Raw genomic sequence first — 21096 nt, forward strand, 5'->3', positions numbered from 1 at the left:
TTTTCCAAGATTTCTGGTTCCCCCCTGCAACCCTCTATGTCCCCGGATCCGATTCGAATTGGAAATGGAGCATCTGAGACATGAGATTCTTCAATGAGATTCACATGAGATTTATATCAAGTTTCATTAAGATCCGATCACCCAAGATACCTCGATTTTAACGTTTTCCAAGAATTTCGGTTTGCCCGTCTAACTCCCCCGACTGTCATCGGATCTGGTCAGGATTTAAAATACAAGTTCTAAAGCACAAGATCCTTCTAAATATCAAATTTCACTAAGATCTGACCACCAATTCGTAAGTTACAAGTACCTCATTTTTTCTCATTTTTCCGAATCAATCCCCCCCACCTCCACCAAAGAGAGCGGATCCAGTACGGTTATACGTATCTTGGAATTGTGCTTATTCTTCCCACCAAGTTTCATCCTGACCTCTCCACTTTAAGCGTTTTCCAAGATTTAGCCTCCCCCCCCCCCCCAATGACACTGGATCTGGTCGAGATTTAAAATAAGAGATATGAGTTACGAGGTCCTTCTAAATATGAAATTTCATTAAGATCCAATCACTCCTTCGTAAGTTGAAAATACCTCATTTTTCTAATTTTTAAGAATTAATCCTCCCCCCAACTCCCCCAAAGAGAGCGGATCCGTTCCGGTTATGTCAATCACGTATCTAGGATTTGCTATTATTTTTTCCACCAAGTTTCATCCCGATCCTTCTACTCTAAGCGTTTTCCAAGATTTTAGGTCCCCCCCCAAACTCCCCCCAATGTCAATTAAAAATAACTCATTTTTGTAATTTTTCAGAATTAACCCTCCCCCCTCAACTCTCTAAAGAGAGCGCATCCGTTCCGGTTATGTCAATCACGTATCTAGGACTTGTGCTTATTTTTCCCACCAGGTTTCATCCCGATCCTCCAGTCTAAGCGTTTTCCAAGATTTTAGGTCCCCCCTCAGCTCTCCCCAATGTCACCAGGTCCGATCGGGATTTAAAATAAGAGCTCTGAGACAAGGTATCCTTCTAAACATCAAATTTCATTAAGATCCGATCACTCCTTCGTAAGTTAAAAATAACCCATTTTTTCAAATTTTTCAGAATTAACCCCCCCCCAGCTCCCCCATAGAGAGCGGATCTGTTCCGGTTATATCAATCACGTATCTAGGACTTGTGCTTATTTTCCTACCAAGTTTCATCCCGATCCCTCCACTCTAAGCGTTTTCCAAAATTTTAGGTCCCCCCCCCAACTCCCCTCAATGTCACCAGATCCGGTGGGGATTTGAAATAACAGCTTTGAGACACGATATCCTTCCAAGCATCAAATTTCATTAAAATCCGCACCCGTTCGCAAGTCAAAAATACCTCATTTTTTTCTAATTTTTCCGATTTAACCGTCCACCCATTCACACCCCCCCCCCCAGATGGTCGGGGAAACGACAATTTTTGATTTCATCTGGTCTGATTCCTGATAAGCCTGCCAAATGTCACCATCCTAGGTTACCTGGAAGTGCCTAAAGTAGCAAAACCAGGACAGACAGACAGACCGATAGACCGACAGAATTTGCGATCACCATATGTCACTTGGTAGATACCAAGAACCATAAGAACCATCATAGCAAACACAAAGATAACAGGCATTAATATAGATATATCTTAAAGTAGAATACCTGTATTATTCAATAATGAAGGCTTTAGTTACATGAAGACTGCAGAAGCAAACGGCAGTAATAATATAACCTAGGTAAAAATTAGGTTGACTTCAGGTATCCAGGGTATGGCAGGTTGGCTGTAGGTACCCTGGGTGTGGCAGATTGGCTACAGATACCCGGTGCAGTTGTAGGTGAACTACGGCCCCATAGGTAACTAAAAACCCTTGGAACTTACCAGCTAGCTGAGTTTGTTGTAGTCAAAGTGCTTTTAGTAATTTTTTGGTGCTCAACCAGTGACAAAAACACTCAATTTTTTTTACATTGCTCGGAATTTTTTACATTAATTCAGAAATCTAAAAACTTCACAAATGTTCCAAAATCTTTGCTTTTGCAATTTATATGTCACTAAAACCATTTATCCTTCTAGTGCACAATTAACATTGGTCAAAAACATAAAATAAACCAAATACTGTCGTCTACTTTTGCAGCTTGCTTGTACCTAAACCTTCCATTATTGAACAGTACAAGAATTTTTTTTTTTATCTTGAAAAGGATTTTACATCAATTCAAAGAATCCAGAAACTGTACAAACATTCCAGAATCTTTGCTTTTGGAGTTTGCATGGAAATAAAACCTTCCATTATCGAATAATACAGACATTTTCAGCTTGAAGAGGATTTCATATCAATTCACACTCTCAACGCCTATTGGTTCCCTAGGGAGAGGCGTAAGGGACCTAGTAAAATATCTAACCAGAAAACAAAAAAAAAACAAAAAAATCATTACAATTTTCGGAATCGAAACAAATGCCATTGACTATCAAAAGAAGCAGTGTGCCCAGTACCAATATTAGTTTGTTTTTTTTCTTATTTATGTTTTACTTTAATTCCCATTCTTTTTATTAATTTTTTTATCATTCTTTTAATTCATATCTTTTTTTTTATATTTCTTATCGTAATTGTTGAACAACTAAACTGGTCTTACGGAATTTTACAAGAAACACAAGATTCTTTCTTCACTACCTTATTTTCCTTACTTTGAGACTAAATTTCAATAGTAACTATATGTTTGACTTGATCCCCTGTAAGAAATAACTCCAAAATAGAATCAATTTTAAAAGCATACCCATTAGAAAGGATAGAGTAAACACTAATGACATCATTAAAGTTTAATACAGATGACGTCATACATAGAACACAATGACAAACAAGGACGATGACGTCATTCATGAAATAAATATCAGGAGCACACGGTGTACTCCACTCAGTTCAACAGAGTTAAGCTAATAGACAATTATATTGTGATTTTAGTCTTTAAGCAACGTACTAGTGCAAAATGGAAATTGAGCGTATGTTAAGTGAAACGTTTATGCTCAAAATGACAGAAGAAGATAAAAAGGACATGGATAAAGTTTGCAACAATATTCAGTTGCTATACTGGTCCCTCCATGATAGCAATTATACAAACCTACTTGTATCGCAAAGGTTCAGAGATTGCAAAAGATTCATGCACTTCATATTTGAGCAAGACAGAGTTCTGAAAAGCCACGTCTCAAAAGTGAACACAATTTACAATAAATGGCAAAGACAAAGAGCAGCAATAAAAACATATGGATGTATTTTAATCAATAAGACATGTGACAAAGTAGTGCTTGTGCAAGTAGTTGGAGGACAATCGAGATGGAGTTTTCCAAAAGGGAAAATTGAAGAAAATGAAACAGAAATAGAATGTGCAGTCCGGGAAGTGAATGAAGAAACCGGGTACAACTGCGAAAATTACATCGATGCAAAAAAGTGGATTGAACATTGTGGTAAACGGAAGAAATACTGCAAGCTCTTTGTAATCTATGAAGTAGATGAAAACTTCCAATTTCATCCAAAAGTAAAAAACGAGATTCTAGACATTCAATGGCACTCAATATCAGACATCCTTTATAAATCTAACAGTATAGAGTATTGTCTAGTTCAGCCATTTATGAAAGAACTGTTATTGCTTCTTAATAGAAAAACGAATTAAGCATACTGACGCTTCAAATAGTGACAGCCCAGACAAAATTGCAATTCCTAATTCTCCGCAATTTCTAAATGCAGAAGAAGCAGGGATTACAGAAAAGAAGAGCTGCGTCCCGCAATAATTCCTGTTAGGCAGCCAGGAGAGCCGGACGGAACCAATGGTTCAAAGAAAAAATATTTTATACACTAGTAGAGCAGTGTTTTCAAGAAATGTGCCGTGTCTTGGAAATTCTCATGAAACAACGATCCGTCTCCATTTTTATTCCATTTGCGGACTATAGAATTCGGAGCTAAATTTTATGTTGCACAAAATTTTTAAACCTGAAGTGAGAAGCTTCAAGCAAAATTTTATCGTTTGAATTGTTCTTATAAGTATTTTAAGCACCCAGAATAAAACCATTCTATGGAAAAACTTCTTACAGAAAAACGTAGCTTATTGAAATAAGGCTGTAATTTACTGCGTCAAATCTAATTTATTAGAAAATACTCAGCGTTTCATTAAAACAAATTTTAAGTCATTGCCTGTTCGAAAAGTAAATATTTTGATTAATATTTTCTAAGTTTTTGACGTCTTCTTCCTCGATGAAGCACTAATAAGATTTTATGCCAAATATATATATAAGGCAGCGCAAAAGCGCTGCGTAAGTAAAGAACGATGTTGGCACAATGTATTTTTTTTTTTTTTGTTAGTTTTAGACCAGGGCAACCAGGGCAACCAGGACACTTCGTATCGAAGGAGTTGTAAAAACTTCAAAAAAGGGCTCATTTAATTGGAAATGGAGAGGCCTAGTTCTCTTTTTAATAGTCAAAAGTGATTACGGGCAACTCACCCCCTCCCACGTTCACCCTTTCCCCAAAGACATCCAATCAAAATTTTGGGATAGCCATCTTGTTTAAAGTAGTTGAAAAGCCCGGAAATTATGTCTTTGAGGGTGACAGTCCCCCCCCCCACATTCTCCAGGGCAAAAGTTGTAAGTTATGCTCAATGGGCATATAAGGTTTACTATAGAAAGCACTATCGTATAAACTTCAAAAGGGGCCATTCGATTGGAAATTGAGACGGCTATTTCCCTTATTAATAGTCGAAAGTAATTGGAGGGCGAATACCCCCCCCCACGCACATCATTTCCCCAAACACTTCTGATCGACATTTTGATATAGCCATTTTGTTCAACATAGTTGAAAGGTCTGGAAATTATGCCTCTGAGGAGGATACCACCCCAGAGCCCTCACAACAAGGTTTGTAAGTTATGCCCTTGGGGGATATAAGGTCCTTTTTTTATAGAAATGCTGTTGTAGAAACTTCAAAAAGGGCTCATTCGATTGGAAATTGAGATAACTAGTACCCTTTTTATTAGTCGAAAACGAACGCAGGGCAAATGACCCCTTCCCCCACGTATAATTTCCCCCAAGACTTTCAATCAAAATTTTGAGAAATACATTTTGATCAATGCATTTGAAAAATCCGGAAATTATGTCTTTGAAGATGGCGAATCCCCCCAGCCGTCAGGGCAATGGCCCTGAATTATGCCCTGGGGGCAAATTATGTTTTTTATAGAAAGCGTGGTCATACAGACTTCGGGGGGAGGGCTCATCGAATTAGTAATCAGAATTTCTAGGCCTCTTTTTAGGAGTCAAGGTGATAGGAGGGCAGCTACCTCTCCCCCCTCCCACAAACACGTCGCATTGTCCTGAAATGCACCTAATGGGAAATTTGAAATAGCCATTTTATTCAAAACAGTCTAAATATCATATAACAAGGCTTTAAGGATTGAAACAAATCCCCAGAGCCTGGGGGCAAGGGTTATAAGTTATGCCCATGGGGTAATTAAGGTTCTTATGGAAGGAATAGTTGTATAAACTTTAAAGGAGGTTCATTTGGTTGAAAGTCGGAAGTTCTAGTTTCTTTCTAAGAGTGAAAATGATGGGGGGCAGCTAGCCCCCTACCCTGACTACCTATCTTCACCAAACGAATCTAATTAAAACTATGAGATAGTAAGTGTAATCAAAATAGTCCAAAGAACATAAAAAAATGCCTCAAAGGTTGAATCAACTCCCCAGTGCCCTGGGAATAGGGTTTTAAGTAGGGTTGTAAGCATATAAGGTTTACATGGAATGGGTGGTTGCTTAAACTTAAGATGGGGCTCATTTGATTTAAAATTAAAAGTTATAGTTCCCTTTTTAAGAGTCAGAAGCGATTTGAGAGCAACCATATCCCCCTACGCTTTTCATTTCCCCAAAGACATCCAACCAAAATTTGAAGATAGGAATTTTGTTCAGTGTAGTTTAAGGGTTCGGAAATTATGTCTCAGAGGAAGACACCCCCGCCCCCTCAGTTCACAGGGCAAGGGTTCTAAGTTACACCCTGGGGGCATATAAGGTTTTTATAGAGAAGGCGTTCGTGTATACTTCGGAGGGGATTCATTGGATTGGTAATCTGAATTTCCAGTGTCCTTTATAAGAGTCAAAGTGATCAGAGGGCAGCTAGCCCCCCCCCCCAACACGTCGTGTTTTCTCCAAATATATAGAATAAAGAATTTTGAGACAGTCATTTTATTCAAAACAGTCCAAAGATCATACAATAAGGCTTTTGGGGTTGATAAAAATCACCAAAGCAATCCAAGTAAGCTATGCCAAGGGCCATTTAAGGTTTTTATGGAAAGGATGGTTGTTTGGCTTTAGAAGAAGGTCATTTGGTTGAAAATTAGAAGTTCTAGTTCCTTTTTTAAATGTCAAAAGTGATGGAGGGCATTTAGCCCCCTCCCCATTGCACTCCTTACAGGATGGCTGGCCCCCAACCCCCCATTGCAATTCCTGGCTGAAGGGCCAGGAATTGTCAGCATTGTTGAAAGGTTCAGTAATTTTGCGTTTCGGAATGCCCCTCCCCCCAAGGCCTCAAAGCAAAGGCTGCGAGTTATGCAATTTGTTCATTGTTTATATTAAATTTAAAAAAAAAACAAGTTTTTTTAACGGAAAGTAAGGAGCGACATTAAAACTTAAAACGAACAGAAATTACTTCGTATATGAAAGAAGATGCTTCTTCATCAACGCCCCGCTCTTTACGCTAAAGTTTGACTCTTTCTCTTAACTCTACTTTTTAAAACAGTAAAAAAATTTAGCATAAAGAGCTGGGCGTTGATGAGGAAGCATCTCCTTTCATATACGAAGTAATTTCTATTCGTTTTAAGTTTTAATGTCGCTCCTTACTTTCCGTTAAAAAAACTTGTTTTTATTAGTGAAAGGTATATGTAACTTACAAATTAGCTTACGTAGCGAACTTCTGTATTCTCATGTTTTTGTTACGTATACAAAGGGGTTCACCCCCTCGTCAGAACCTCGCTCTTTACACTGAAGCTTAAATTTTGTTCCAATTTCTTAAGAATGACCCCTGAATCACAAAAGCCGTAAAATAAATAGTTGAAATTACTAAAAATGCTTTAGCTTTAAAAAGAGCGAGGTATTAGGAGGAGGTGAGCCCATCATATGCGTAATAATTTCTGTTCGTTTTGAATTTCAATGCTTCTCCTTACTTTCAGTTGAAAAAACTTTTTCATATTTATTTTTTCATTGTATTTTTTTTTAAATGCTAGATAATCCTGCACCCCCTTTATGAAAATTTTCTTCCCCCATGACAAATTCCTCCAAAGAAAGTTCCCCCAACATATCCCGCTCTTCTCAACTCCTCCGCCCAACCTAAAAATCCCCCTGAAAACGTCTGTACACTTCCAAATAACCATTACTATATGTAAACACTGGTCAAAGTTTGTAACTTGTGGCCCCTCCCACGGGGACTGTGAGGGAGTAAGTCGTCCCCAAAGACATAGTAATAAGGTTTTTGACTACGCTGAATAAAATGGCTATCTCAGAATTTTGATCTGGTTGGGACAATAATTAGCGTGAGAGGGGGCCTAGGAGCCCTCCAATTTTTTGGTCACTTAAAAAAGGCACTAGAATTTTTCATTTCCGTTAGAATGAGCCCTCTCACAAGATTCTAGGACCACTGGGTCGATACGATCACCCCTGGGAAAAAAAACAAACAAACAAATAAACACGAATCTGTGATCTGTCTTCTGGCAAAAAATACAAAATTCCACATTTTTGTAGATAGGAGCTTGAAACTTCTTCAGTAGGGTTCTCTGATACGCTGAATCTGATGGTGTGACTTTCGTTAAGATTCTATGACTTTTAGGGGTTGTTTTCCCCTATTTTATAAAATAAGGCAAATTTTCTCAGGCTCGTAACTTTTGATGGGTAAGACTAAACTTGATTAAAACTATATATTTAAAATCAGCATTAAAATGCGATTCTTCTGATGTAGCTATTGATATCAAAATTCCATTTTTTTTTTAGTTTTGGTTACTATTGAGCTGGGTCACTCCTTACTACAGTTCGTTACCACGAAATGTTTGATATTATAGATATATTATTGAGAAACGGTATGCATGTTTGACTTCTGCTTTCCTAAAATACGGAGGGGCGTTAAGATGAGTCTTTCAGGGAATGTTGAGGGGAGTGTTGTTGAACTAAATCATAACATGTTATGTGTATATGGGTTATCAAAAGGGTGTAACTCTGGAATAACTGTGTGTGTTAATTTGGAATTTTCAGGAAACGATAAGGGAGATAATCAAAAGACCAAAAAGACAATATTTGCACAGTGAATAACATAATTATTTTAAATGATTAAATTTTAGGCACTCAAATTCCAAATCAAGTTCAATTGTAAGCACATTATAGAACTTCAAAGATGATTTCTTGTTCTCTCATTTTTACCTATACAAAAGAGTTACAAACAGCTATTCTAACTTCCGCATATACATAATAATTGTTGTTAATTCAACCTGACTGCAGCTCCACTATACTTTACCCCACTCCTCTCATGTGCAAATACATAGCCCAAATTCTATATTTCCCATATGTTTTCTGGTTCTCATTTTTGTCCAGTGTATTCAGTTTACAAGTGAACTAGATTAAACAAGGGTGCAACTAACAGAGGTATATAAGCAGTATCTAAAATAAGAGTAGAAGGTATCATCTTTGAGGATATATAAAGGGCTTAAAATTAAATTTGCAACTAAAGCAATTATTGTACTCATAATTGTGGGGGATTGACTTTTGCAATAGCCCTAGAGATATCTCTAGGCTATAGATTCTGAGATATCTCTAGACTGATAGATACTATGCTGATTGCAGCATTATCTGTGAAGGAAAAGCAGTGGATCTTTCAACCTTCAATGTGCGATGAAAAATTTGACTTTTAAGATTATTATTATGACAATCCTGTTAATTTTTGTTCTTAAAATGATTTTATATGTTAACAATCTATTTATATACCACCAAACTTGTGTTTTAAGGTTTAATATTTATTTTATTTGTTCTTAACCTATAGGTCCTAGGTTCATTTAGCCTAAGAGGAAGGTAAAGCAACTATAGTGTATCCTGGGCCTAAATTCTAGAGAGCAGTTCTAAAAAAAAACCGCTGCAATAGATTATTTAAAGTTTGTATTACATATTTGTAATAAAATTTTTGCAATAAGATTTAAACATATAAAAAATAAAGAGTAAAATAGGTCCTAGGTACACAACTCTCTCTACTTTGGTTTAGCTGTGATAAAATTTTCAACAGGCTTCAGAATCTTTTTAAAAATATTTGCAAATTTGCTTTCAAATAACATTTTACTCTTAAGGATAATTGAAGTAATAATTGCCATTCCTAGATTAGCAGCATATGGCAATTTGTCTTTACTGGACAATTTTTTTTTTTTGCCTAGAAAATAAATGTTTTCTTTTTTAGATGTGGTTAATAACAGCAAATTTTATCAGTAAATATGCAGGAATTGGCCACTTTGGCAGAAAACATGCTAGTAAAGTAAAAGTAGTACCATGGATACCACATTTCTATGTTTGGTTGAAATATCTTGATTATCATTCTCTGAATAGACCCTACCAGCGCACCCTCTGATGGTCTTACATATAGGTAGAAATAGAGTAGTTTAAATTGCCAACCAGTAGAAAAGGTGAATATACCACCCAATGCCTTTTTCATGCTCATTCCAAACATAATATTAACTTTACATTACTCACTTTCAAGCACTTGAATTCCAAATCAAATTCAATTTTAAGTACATTATGGACCATCAAAGATGATAATTTTTTCTGTTATTTTTAGCTATATAAAAGGCTTGGAAACAAAAATTCTTACTTCATCATATACAGACTAATTTTAGTTAATGCACTTCAACAGCAAAAACCTACCAGCCAAAAACCTACTGGTTCCAAACATAGGTAAACATGGTGTAGTTCAAACTACTGACCTAGGTTTAAGGCGAATATCCCACTCAATGCCTTTTTTATGCTCTTTCCAAATGCAATAATTACTTTACAATATTAAATTTTAAGCACTCAAATTCCAAATCAAGTTCAATTGTAAGCACATTATAGAACTTCAAAGATGATTTCTTCTTCTCTCATTTTTAGCTACATAAAAGAGTTACAAACAACTATTCTATCTTCCTCATATACATAATAACTGTTGTTAATTCAACCTGACTGCAGCTCCACTATACTTTACCCCACCCCCCTCATGTGCAAATACATAGCCCAAATTCTATATTTCCCATATATTTTCTGGTTCTCATTTTTGTCCAGTATATTCAGTTTACAGGTGAACTAGCTTAAACAAGGGTGCAAACAACGTAGGTATATAAGCAGTACCTAAAATAAGAGTAGAAGGTATCATCTTTGAGGGTATACAAAGGGTTTAAAATTAAATTTGCAATTAAAGCAGTTATTGTATTCACAAAGAACATAAAATAGGCATTGAGGGGTATGTTTACCTTATTCCCAGCTCAGTAATTTAAACTACTCCATATTTACCCAAATATATCCATAACTAGATCTACGTTGCATGGGCAACGTGAGGTGTTGCGGCAACCTTTGCTCGGCTTCGCCGAGTAAAGTGTTTTGAGAGCAACACTTTGGTTTTGTTTCCTCGCTGCGACTAAACGCTGAAGTTGTTAATCTGTAAGGATGCTAAAATACATACTAGGTACACCAACTCGCAAAAGTTGCAAACTCCTCATTGCTAAAGATGATTGTAGCCTTTAAGCCGATTATTACTTACAAGTCCCCTACATATCTTACCAGGTCTTACCATCAAATACAGTGGAAACAAAAAATAGGTACACCAACTAGTAAGAGTTGCGAACCCCTCATTGCCGAGGATGATTATGAGCTAACAGCCGACTGTTGCTTACAACTCCCTTATATGTCTCACAATTGGTATCGGCTTATTTTTGGTTTCAGTGTGTACCTTACTACTGAACTTGTCAACCCCTTTAAACTTTCAAACTGGTATATCTCATGAAGGAATTTTTGTACAAAAAAAAATGGATGAAATATACTTTGATCAGCTCATCAAAAGCTATCGACTGCCGTCGAAAAAAAAATCCATCTGTCTTAGTTCAAAAGTTGACTTTTTTGCCGTAGGCCAACTTTCTAACGTCATCACTTAGAAAGGAGCAAAGGATAAACTCTAATTTCTTTAGCAATGAGAGAACTTTTAAAGTTTAAGAGGCACATCTGATACCATTTCTCTACCGCAATCCCAAGTGCGAAAAACCGAATGATAAACTCAGCTGAAATCACGAACAGAAATGGGTAGAACTTTCGGACCCGTGGGAAAATGCCGCTTTTTTGCTTCTCTAAATTTTTCTATTTATCACTCAAAGAAGATATATTGGCTGTGGGGCAGGGTAACTGTCGCATATATTTTACACTTATAGATTTTAGTCCATCTTCAATTTGAAACTGGTGCCTGCCTGCTTGCCTGCTAGAACGGAGCTTTCCACTCGAAAGCAGAAACATGGTTTGATGAAACGGAAGCTTGGCTGCATAACTTAAGAGAGTCCTCTCTGACATAGGCTATACAACTCCTCTTCACTTCACACACCATAGGCTCTGGCTCAAGGACAAGCAAAAACCATCCTTTTTGGCCCCAGGCAAGAGTTCTACGAAGCTTTCCAAAATGTAAAGTCATATTCATCAATCCGGCCGAAGGTCCACACTTTCCGTAAAAAACGCAGAGGGTAGGCCCTTGCCACTTTCTAGCAATAAGCTGAAATCGGGGTGCTAGGAACAAAAAAAAAAAAAAACACGACAAAACCAAAGTGTTGCTCTCGCAACACAATAATAGATTTCTCTATCAAATCTTGTGATACATCATGGCCTGGGTTCTTTGTTAAAACTGGTTATGCAGTTTTGACTTTATGAAATTTAGTTTTGCCTATGATTGAACGCAAAATTGGATGAAAATACATTTCTTGACCCAGTTTTAAAAAGAGAATAACAATGAATAGAAAGATGATAATCTGATTAATAGAAACACATTACATATTAATCATCATAATGCATATTTATCTCTATAGTTTTTGTAATAAGATTTACAGATACAAAAAAATAAAGAGCAAAATAAGACCTAGGTACACTATTGTCTCTACCTTTTTGAAGCTGCAATGCCATTTTCAAGATGTTTTAGATTCTCTTTAAAATTTTCTCTAAATTTGATTTCAATGCATTATAACAAGCTATTCCTGCAAAGTCTTTCTCAGACTATATTCAGGCCTTTATTGAATTTTGGTGCATGTCTCACCTCCCCTTCCTATAAGGATGATACTAGCCTAATTGAGGGAGTTCAGCAGCATGCCACAAAGTGCATAGCTAGCTTACATGATATTCCTTACAACAAGAGACTAGAGCACCTACAGTTTCTAACACAGCTTCTAACTGCCATGGTGACATGATGCTGGCCTACAAGTATAATACTCAGCCTAACAGTCCCCACTACCAAACATTTAAGCCAGCATCATACAAGCAGCCACTCACATATGCTGTCAAATTATCTGGTTAATACACAAATATGGCAACATTTCTTCTCTGAGCATATTGACAATGACTAGAATAGTCTCTAAGATGGAATGATGATAGCAGCCACAGCTGTGTCCCAAATCAGCAAGATATAATAATCTTTCCTGAGCTTATCCAACAGCTGTGTCCCAAATCAGCAAGATATAATAATCTTTCCTGAGCTCATCCAACAATTGTGTCCCAAATTAGCAACAAATGGCAATTTGTACCCACAACATAGTTTTTACTCACAAATCCATTTTTATGGCACTTGGTATTAACCAAGTGACATATAGCAATCGCTATTGGCGAGAATTGGCGATTGCCAATTCTGTCGGTCTGTCTGTCGGTCCCGGTTTTGCTACTTTACGCACTTCCAGGTAAGCTAGGACGACGAAATTTGGCAGGCGTATCCGGGACGAGACAAGCTTAAATTAGAAATAGTCGTTTTCCCAATTTGGCTATCTGGGAAGAGTGAGGGGGCGGTTAATGCGGAAAAATAGAAAAAAAAGAAGTATTTTTAACTTATGAATGGGTTAAGGGATCTTAATGAAATTTAATGTTTGGAATGATATTGTGTCTCAGAGCTCTTATTTTAAATCCCGACCGGATCTGATGACATTGGGGGGAGTTGGATGGGAGGAAACCTAAAATCTTGGAAAACACTTAGAGTGGAGGGATTGGGATGAAACTTGATGGGAAAAATAAGCAAAAGTCCCAGATACATGATTGACATAATTGGAACAGATCCGCTCTCTTTGGGGTAGTTGGGGGGGAGGTAATTCTGAAAAATTAGAAAAAATGAGGTATTTTTAACTTACGAACGGGAGATCGGATATCAATGAAATTTGATTTTTAGAAGGATATCGTGTCTTAGAGCTCTTATTTTAAATCCCGACCGGATCTGGTGACACCGGGGGGGAGTCGGGAGGGGGAAACCTAAAACTTGGAAAACACTTAGAGTGGAGGGATCAGGATGAAACTTGGTGGGAAAAATAAACACAAGTGCTAGATACATGATTGACATAAACGGAACGGATACGCTCTCTTTGGGATGGTTGGGAGGGGTTATTTCTGAAAAATTAGAAAATATGAGGTATTTTTAACTTACGAACAGGTGATCGGATCTCAATGAAATTTGACATTTAGAAGGATATCGTGGCTCAGAGCTCTTATTTTAAACCCGACCAGATCTGGTGACATTGGGGGGGGAGGGGGAAACCTAAAACTTGAAAAACACTTAGAGTGTAGGGATCGGGATGAAACTTGGTGGAAAAAATAATCACGAATCCTAGGTACATGATTGACATAACCGGAACGGATCCGCTCTCTTTGGGGTAGTTTGGGGAGGGGTTAATTCTGAAAAATTAGAAAAAATGAGGTATTTTTAACTTTCGAATGGGTTATCGGATCTCAATGAAATTTGATATTTAGAAGGATATTGTGTCTCAAAGCTCTTATTTTAAATCCTGACTGGATCTGGTGACGTTGGGGGAAGTTTGGGGGGGGAACCTAAAATCATGGAAAACACTTGGGAAAACGGTGGGAAAAATAAGCAGAAGTCTTACATACGTGATTTACACAATTGGAACGGATCCGATCTATTGGGGGGGGGGTTAATTCTGAAAAATAAGAAAAAATGACGTATTTTTAACTTACAAAGGAGTGATAGGATCTTCATGAAACTTCATATTTAGAAGGACCCCGTAACTCAGATCTCTTATTTTAAATCTCAATCGGATCAAGCGTAATTGGGGGGGGGGGCAGTTGAGGGGGGGACCGGAAATCTTAGAAAATACTTAAAGTGGTGAGATCAGGATGAAACTGGATGGGAAGAATAAAAACCTGTCTAAGATACGTGACTGACATAACCGGACTGGATCTGCTCTCTTTGGTGGAATTGGAGGGGGAGTAATTTTGAAAATTGAGGTATTTGTAACTTACGAAAGGGTGACCAGATCTTAATGAAATTTGATATTTAGAAGGATCTTGTGCTTTAAAGTTCTTATTTTAAATTCCGGCCAGATCCTGTGACAATGGGGGGAGTTGGAGGGGGAAATCTTGGAAATACACTTGGAGTGTAGGAATCGGGATGAAGCTTGGTGGATAGAATAAACAAATGTCCTTGATACATGATTGACAGAATCGTACTGGATTCGCTCTCTTTGGGGGATTTGGGGGGAGTGGTTCAGTGATTTGGCGATTTTGGTGCTTCTGGACGTGCTAGGACGATGAAAATTGATAGGCGTGTCAGGGGGCTGCACAATTTGACTTGATTGAAGTCGTTTTCCCAGATTCGACTATCTGGGGTGCTAAAAGGAGAGGAAAAATTAGAAAAAATTAGATATTTATAACTTACTAGTGGGTGATCGGATCTTAATGAATTTTGATATTTAGAAGGACATCGTGACTCAGAGCTCTTATTTTAAATCCTGACCGGCATTAAGCCTCTTATTTTCCTTTTTGAATCAATCTATTGATTCATATAATTTTGTTAGAGCTCATACCATATGATCTCTTGGCTCTTAGCTCTTCTTGCCTTGTCACAAGTGCCATATGAGCTCTTAGCTCTTGTTTAACTTTTGGTTACTATAAACTGTTTTGGGCCCCTTTAAGGGCACAAACAAATTTGCCCAGAAGCAATTCTAAATATTTGGAAAGAACATAAAAAGGCATCAAGTTACATTCACTTTTTTCTTACTTAAATTATATGAAAAATCTCAATATTGGATAAAACTATAGTTTAAAGTGATTTCAAAATGTTGATAATAATGGAAAAAAAATGACAACCTGATTCATAAAAACATGCTGTATATTATAATACAATGCTTTTGTTCATTTTTTAGTATTTTCTTTTAGTTTTCTATAGTATCCTAGGGCTAAATTGGGAGCACTCAATTGCATTGGGGTGCAATGTCTGAGAAGCCACAATGGTACTTGGGAAGAATAAAAAATAAGGAATCTAATGGTACTCCTTTCATTTTATTAGTATGTTTTCTTTTTTAGATGAGTTTAAATTGATTTTTTGTTGAACCACAACAAATTTACCAATTAATATTTAGTGATTAGCCACTTCTATAGGAAACATGTAAGTAAAATAGAAGTAGTACCATTAGATACCATATTTCTATGGCTGTTCCAAATATAATGATTGTACTTCTGAATACACCCTACCAGTTTACCCCCTGATGGTTCTAAATATAGTTAAATATGGATTAATTTAAATTACTAACCTATGAATAAGGTGAATATACCAATCAATGCCTTGTTCATGATCCTTTCAAATATAATAATCACTTTATATGATTCAATTTTAAGCACAAATTCCCAATCCAATTCTCACATTATAGACCCCCAAAGATGATTCCTTTTTCCCTTATTTTCAGCTAAATAAAAAGGTGAGAAACAACAATTCTTGCTTCACTATATACATAATAATTTTAGTTAATGTACTCCAACTGTAGAAACCTGCCAGCCCACCCCCTGATGGCTCCAAATATAGGAAAATATAGAGTAGTTCAAAGTACTGACCTAGTAATACGGTAAATATCCTTCTTAATGCCTTTTTTTATTCTCTTTCTAAATATAATAAACACTTGACATGAATCAATTTTAAACAATAAAATTTCCAATCAAATTCAATTTTGGGCACATTATAGACCCTTAAAGATGTTTTTTTCTTCTCTTATGTTAAACTATATAAAATTGTTAGAGAAAACAGCTCTTACTTCATCATATACAAAATGATTATTGTTAATTTGTTGCAATTACAGGTCTACTATACTCCACCCCCCACCCTCCTTCATTGCCTTAAATTGTATTGTCTAGCAAAATAAGGGGTAAAATTCTAATTAAGCTACTTTTGGCTATCTTAGCAAGGGGTTAAGTTAGGAGAATGAAACTTTCAGGGATAGGTCTACAGGCTAAAGTATGTCCCAGGGAGGTATTTTGGAGTAGCTACCTCAACTCCTTCTCCCTCTAGGGGGTCCGGAAATTTGCCTGCACAACATGTAAATTTTGACAGGTACCTATTGAAATTTTGATAAAACAACATTTTACCTTAATTTTCAGTTATCAGTTTCTTTTTCTCTGGCTTTAATTCTAAAATGCAATTTCTTTTATTTGAGTAGAATTTTAAGCCATATCAATTTTTTTCAGAATTTGGGAAATTTATTTGCATATCTTATAAAGAGGAATTGAGCAAAATTGTGAAGCTGAAAACAATTTTATTGTAAGTCATTTCAGCAGAAAATCTATTTATTAAGGTTTCACTTTTATAACAAGCAGATTTTTGAAGGTCATAAAAGGTCAGGACCCTCTAGAGGGAGAAGGAATGGAGGTAGTTACTTCAAAATACCTTCCAAGGTCATACTTTAGCATGTAAACCTATCTCTGAAAGTTTCATTTCCCAACCTAACCCATTTCCAAGATAGACAAAAGTAGCTAAAGTAGATTTTTACCAAATAAGGAAAAGAATATCTTGTATAGTTGCAGATTAGTGATGATGGGAAACCATTGACTCAATCGCATCCCACACTGTCTTCTATAGTTTAATGGACAAGTCTAGTTGACAGCAGTATGAAAGGCATCAACAGAGGGACACCTCATGTGCAAATACAAAGCCCATATCTATATTTTCCTTATGTTTTTAGGTTCTCAGGTTTGTCTAGTCAATTCAGTTTAAAGGTGAACTACTTTATACAAGAGTGAAACTAAAGAGGTATATAAGCAGTACATAAAATCAAACAGTTCAGGGTAATGAACTGTAGTAAGGAGTGACCCAGCTCAATAGTAATCAAAACTCTAAAAATAGAATTTTGATACCAATAGCTACAGCAAAAGAATTGCATTTTAATGCTGATTCTAAATATATAAGTTTCATCAAGTTTAGTCTTACCCATAAGAAGTTACAAGCCAGAGAAAATTTGCCTTATTTTAGAAATAGGGGAAAACACCCCCTAAAAGTCAAAGAATCTTAATGAAAATCACACCATCAGATTCAGCATATCAGAGAACCCTACAGTAGAAGTTTCAAGCTCCTATCTACAAAAATGTGGAATTTTGTATTTTTTGCCAGAAGGCAGACCACAGATGTGTGTTTATTTGTTTGTTTTTTTCCCCCGGGGGGATTATATCAACCCAATGATCCTAGAATGTTGCAAAACAGCTCATTATAACGGAAATGAAAAGTTCTAGTGCCCTATTTAAGTGAGCCAAAAATTGGAGGGCACCTAGGCCCCCTCCCATGCTAATTATTGTCCCAAAATCAATGGATCAAAATTCTGAGATAGCCATTTTGTTCAGCGTAGTGAAAAAACCTTATAACTATGTCTTTGGGGACGACTTACTCCCCCACAGTCCCCATGGGAGGGGCTACAAGTTACAAACTTTGACCAGTGCCTACATATAGTAGTGGTTATTTGAAAGTATACAGACGTTTTCAGGGGGATTTTTTGGTTGGGAGAGGGGTTGAGAAGAGGGGATATGTTGGGGGAACTTTCCATGGAGGAGTCTGTCATGGGGGAAGAAAATTTCCATGAATGAAGCTCAGGATTTTCTAGCATTATTAAAAAAAATGACAAAATAAATATGAAAAAGTTTTTTCAACTCAAGTAAGGAGCAGCATTAAAACTTAAAATAAACAGAAATTATTATGCATATGAGGTTCTCACCTCCTCCTAATACCTGGCTCTTTACACTAAAGTATTTTTAGTAATTTTGACTAATTATTCCATGGCTTTTGTGATTCAGGGGTCATTCTTAATGAAATGGGACAAAATTTGAGCTTTAGTGTAAAGAGCAAGGTACTGATGAGGGGGTGAACCCCCTCACATATGTAATAAAAACATGAGAATACAAAAGTCTGTTATATAAGCTAATTTATAAGTCACATGTATCTTTTACTGATAAAAATATTCATAAAAAATTATAAGTTCTAATTGCATTTTTAAGTAAACCAAAAATTTGGAGGCCAACTAGGCTTCCTCCCCCTTTCATTTTTTTCTCACAATCATGCAATCAAAACTATGAGAAAGCCATTTAGCCAAAAAAAAAATATACAAATTTCATTTTAATTATTCCTCTGTGGAGAGCCAAAATCAAAACATGCATTGATTCAAAAACATTCAGAAATTAAATAAAAAAAAACATGTTTTTTTAACTGAAAGTAAGGAGCAACATTAAAACTTAAAACCAACATTAATTACTTCATATATGAAAGGGACTGCTTCCTTGTCAATGCCCCATTCTTTATGCTAAAGTTTTTCACTGTTTTAAAAAGTAGAGTTGAGAGAAAGAGTCAAAGCTTAGCATAAAGAGTGGGGCATTGATGAGGAAGCAGCCCCTTTCATACACAAAGTAATTTCTATTTGTTTTAAGTTTTAATGTTGCTCCTTACTTTTAGTTAAAAAAAACTTGTTTTTTAATTTAATAATAGAAAAAGTATCATATTTTATTAGATTCTAATTAATTTATTAAAATTATCTAACTAAAATTATTATTAAAAATCTAATTAAAATTAGATTTTTGTAAGTATAGCAATTATTACATTCAGAAAGAACATAAAAAGACATTGAGTGTTATGTTTACCTTATTCCTAGGTGTTAACTTTCAACTGCTCTATATTTATCCAAATATGTCCATAGTCATATATTTCTCTATTTTGAGATACACAATGGCCTGGAGTCTTTGTTAAAACTTGATTTTGTAGTTTTGACTAGATGAAATTTAGTTTTGACTGTGAATGACTGAAATATTTGATGAAAGACATTGTTTTAAAAATGTGATAGAAACATGATAATCTGATTAAAGGAAATACATTGTATATTTATGAACAGCAAAACAAATATAATAAATCTAACAGTGCTAATTTGATTTATTTAGCATGCCTCCTCTAGAAGTGGCCAGCCAGTGAATTTATACCAGTGTAACTCCCTCAAAACCATCTAGACTACTACTTAAAATTCAATTACATCATAGGCTAATCTAGGCTAGGCTATAATCAATCCCTGGCTAATAGGAATTCAATTGTTCTTGGAAAAGATTATTTATAACCTAGCAATTGGAAAAGGAGATAAAAAAATAATGTTTTCTACCCAGAGATTAAATAACTTCAATAATGCTACTAAAAAAATCGCAGTTTGTTAGAGGTTAAACAAATACAGGCTAGCTGACTAGTTAGGCAATCTAACATCCTTAGGATAGCCTATGATAGCGTGAGAAAGCCTGCAAGCGTTAGACAAACAAAGAATAAAATTAAACATTAGGAGAATCAATAAAATCAGAAGACACATACTTGGATAGTTCGTAGACCTTTCCTCAAAACTGAAAATTGTGAAACCATAACGGAGAGATAATGTGAAAGGAATTCAAAAATTTTGCCGCAGTCACAAAAACTAATTCATAACATAAGATGGCAGTTTAGAACAACTGTCCATAGTCACGATAAGTTGTGTTGATTTAATGTGTGAACTTTATTTTAGGATTACCAGGGCTTGCATTACCCTTTGATTTTCAAGTTATACCCTTGGGCTCAAATAATCATTGAATGCTTCTGTCTGTTTGCCTTCAGTAAGAACGAAGAAATACTTTCGCGGCTCCCCCAAGCATCCCAAGGATCATGCCTTTAGCTAAAGACTGAGCGGACGAATATGCCTTCTTTAACCAAGGGGTTCCATATGTATTTCGTGGCCAGCAAGAATTGTTACTTATTCAAATGACATTTTACAACACTGTACATCATCAGGGGGTGTAGCTACAGTGTTTTCATTGGGGGGGGCAAGAGTGGGTGCTATTGAAGTTAGTAGCTGTAGTGAAGAAAAGTAACTATTTAACAGACACGCTATTTGGTGAATTTAAAAACATTACGCAATACATTATAAACAATAAACACAATAAAAAGTAATAAAAAGTGCTGGTGCTCGGCTTTTACTAAAATTGTTAGCAAGAAGCTTCTGCATACGACAGATTTATAGTGTTAACAAGCTTTCGGGTTGGCGAAGGTAAATGTCGTATACGGTTGGCCTTTTTTCAGCCAGATTCACAACTACATATTCACGCAGCATTGCATATCCCTCCTCCACTTCCATAAGCCCCCAGGCCCTGGACAGGATGCTCAATCACATAACTGAACCTGAAGATTTATTCTAAGAGCTCTGGATGTTGCGCAGTTCATTTATTCGTAATTTTGAATGGATTTCAAATTTGAATGGAATCGTAATTGGACTCTGTAAGATTTAATTTGTTGTACTAAACTTTTAATATACTTGACTTATTGAAATATTGTTCATGATTTTTTATTAAATTACTTTGTTTGTGGGTTCGCCGATTTATATTAATAAAAAGCATTGATATCACCGGGCCACATGAAGCCGAAACCAAAATCACTGGCAAGGCGATATTGCTGTCCAAGTAAAGATACGGGATAAGTCAAAGTATTGCCGTTGATTGTGTAATATTATTTAGAGACACATTTCCCATATTTAAATAGAGACCGTATTAAAAATCTGATAGTATTCGTAAAAGTTAAAGTTACAAT

General features: G+C 36.0%; 2 protein-coding genes across 2 annotated transcripts in view; one reads left to right on the forward strand and one right to left on the reverse strand.

The window, feature by feature from the left end:
• The window catches only part of LOC136042546 (elongation factor G, mitochondrial-like), a 70272-nt gene extending 50323 nt beyond the window's left edge, over positions 1 to 19949 (reverse strand). The window contains exon 1 of the mRNA XM_065727516.1: positions 19855 to 19949. Within this exon, the coding sequence (XP_065583588.1) occupies positions 19855 to 19902 (48 nt within the window). The 5' untranslated portion in view covers positions 19903 to 19949. The remainder of the gene's footprint in view (positions 1 to 19854) is intronic.
• LOC136042589 (uncharacterized) overlaps positions 1 to 21096 on the forward strand; it is a 478776-nt gene that overhangs the window by 86656 nt on the left and 371024 nt on the right. The window lies entirely within an intron of this gene.

This window comes from Artemia franciscana, chromosome 2 (assembly GCF_032884065.1).
Source record: "Artemia franciscana chromosome 2, ASM3288406v1, whole genome shotgun sequence".
In the NCBI taxonomy this organism is placed as follows: Eukaryota; Metazoa; Arthropoda; class Branchiopoda; order Anostraca; family Artemiidae; genus Artemia; species Artemia franciscana.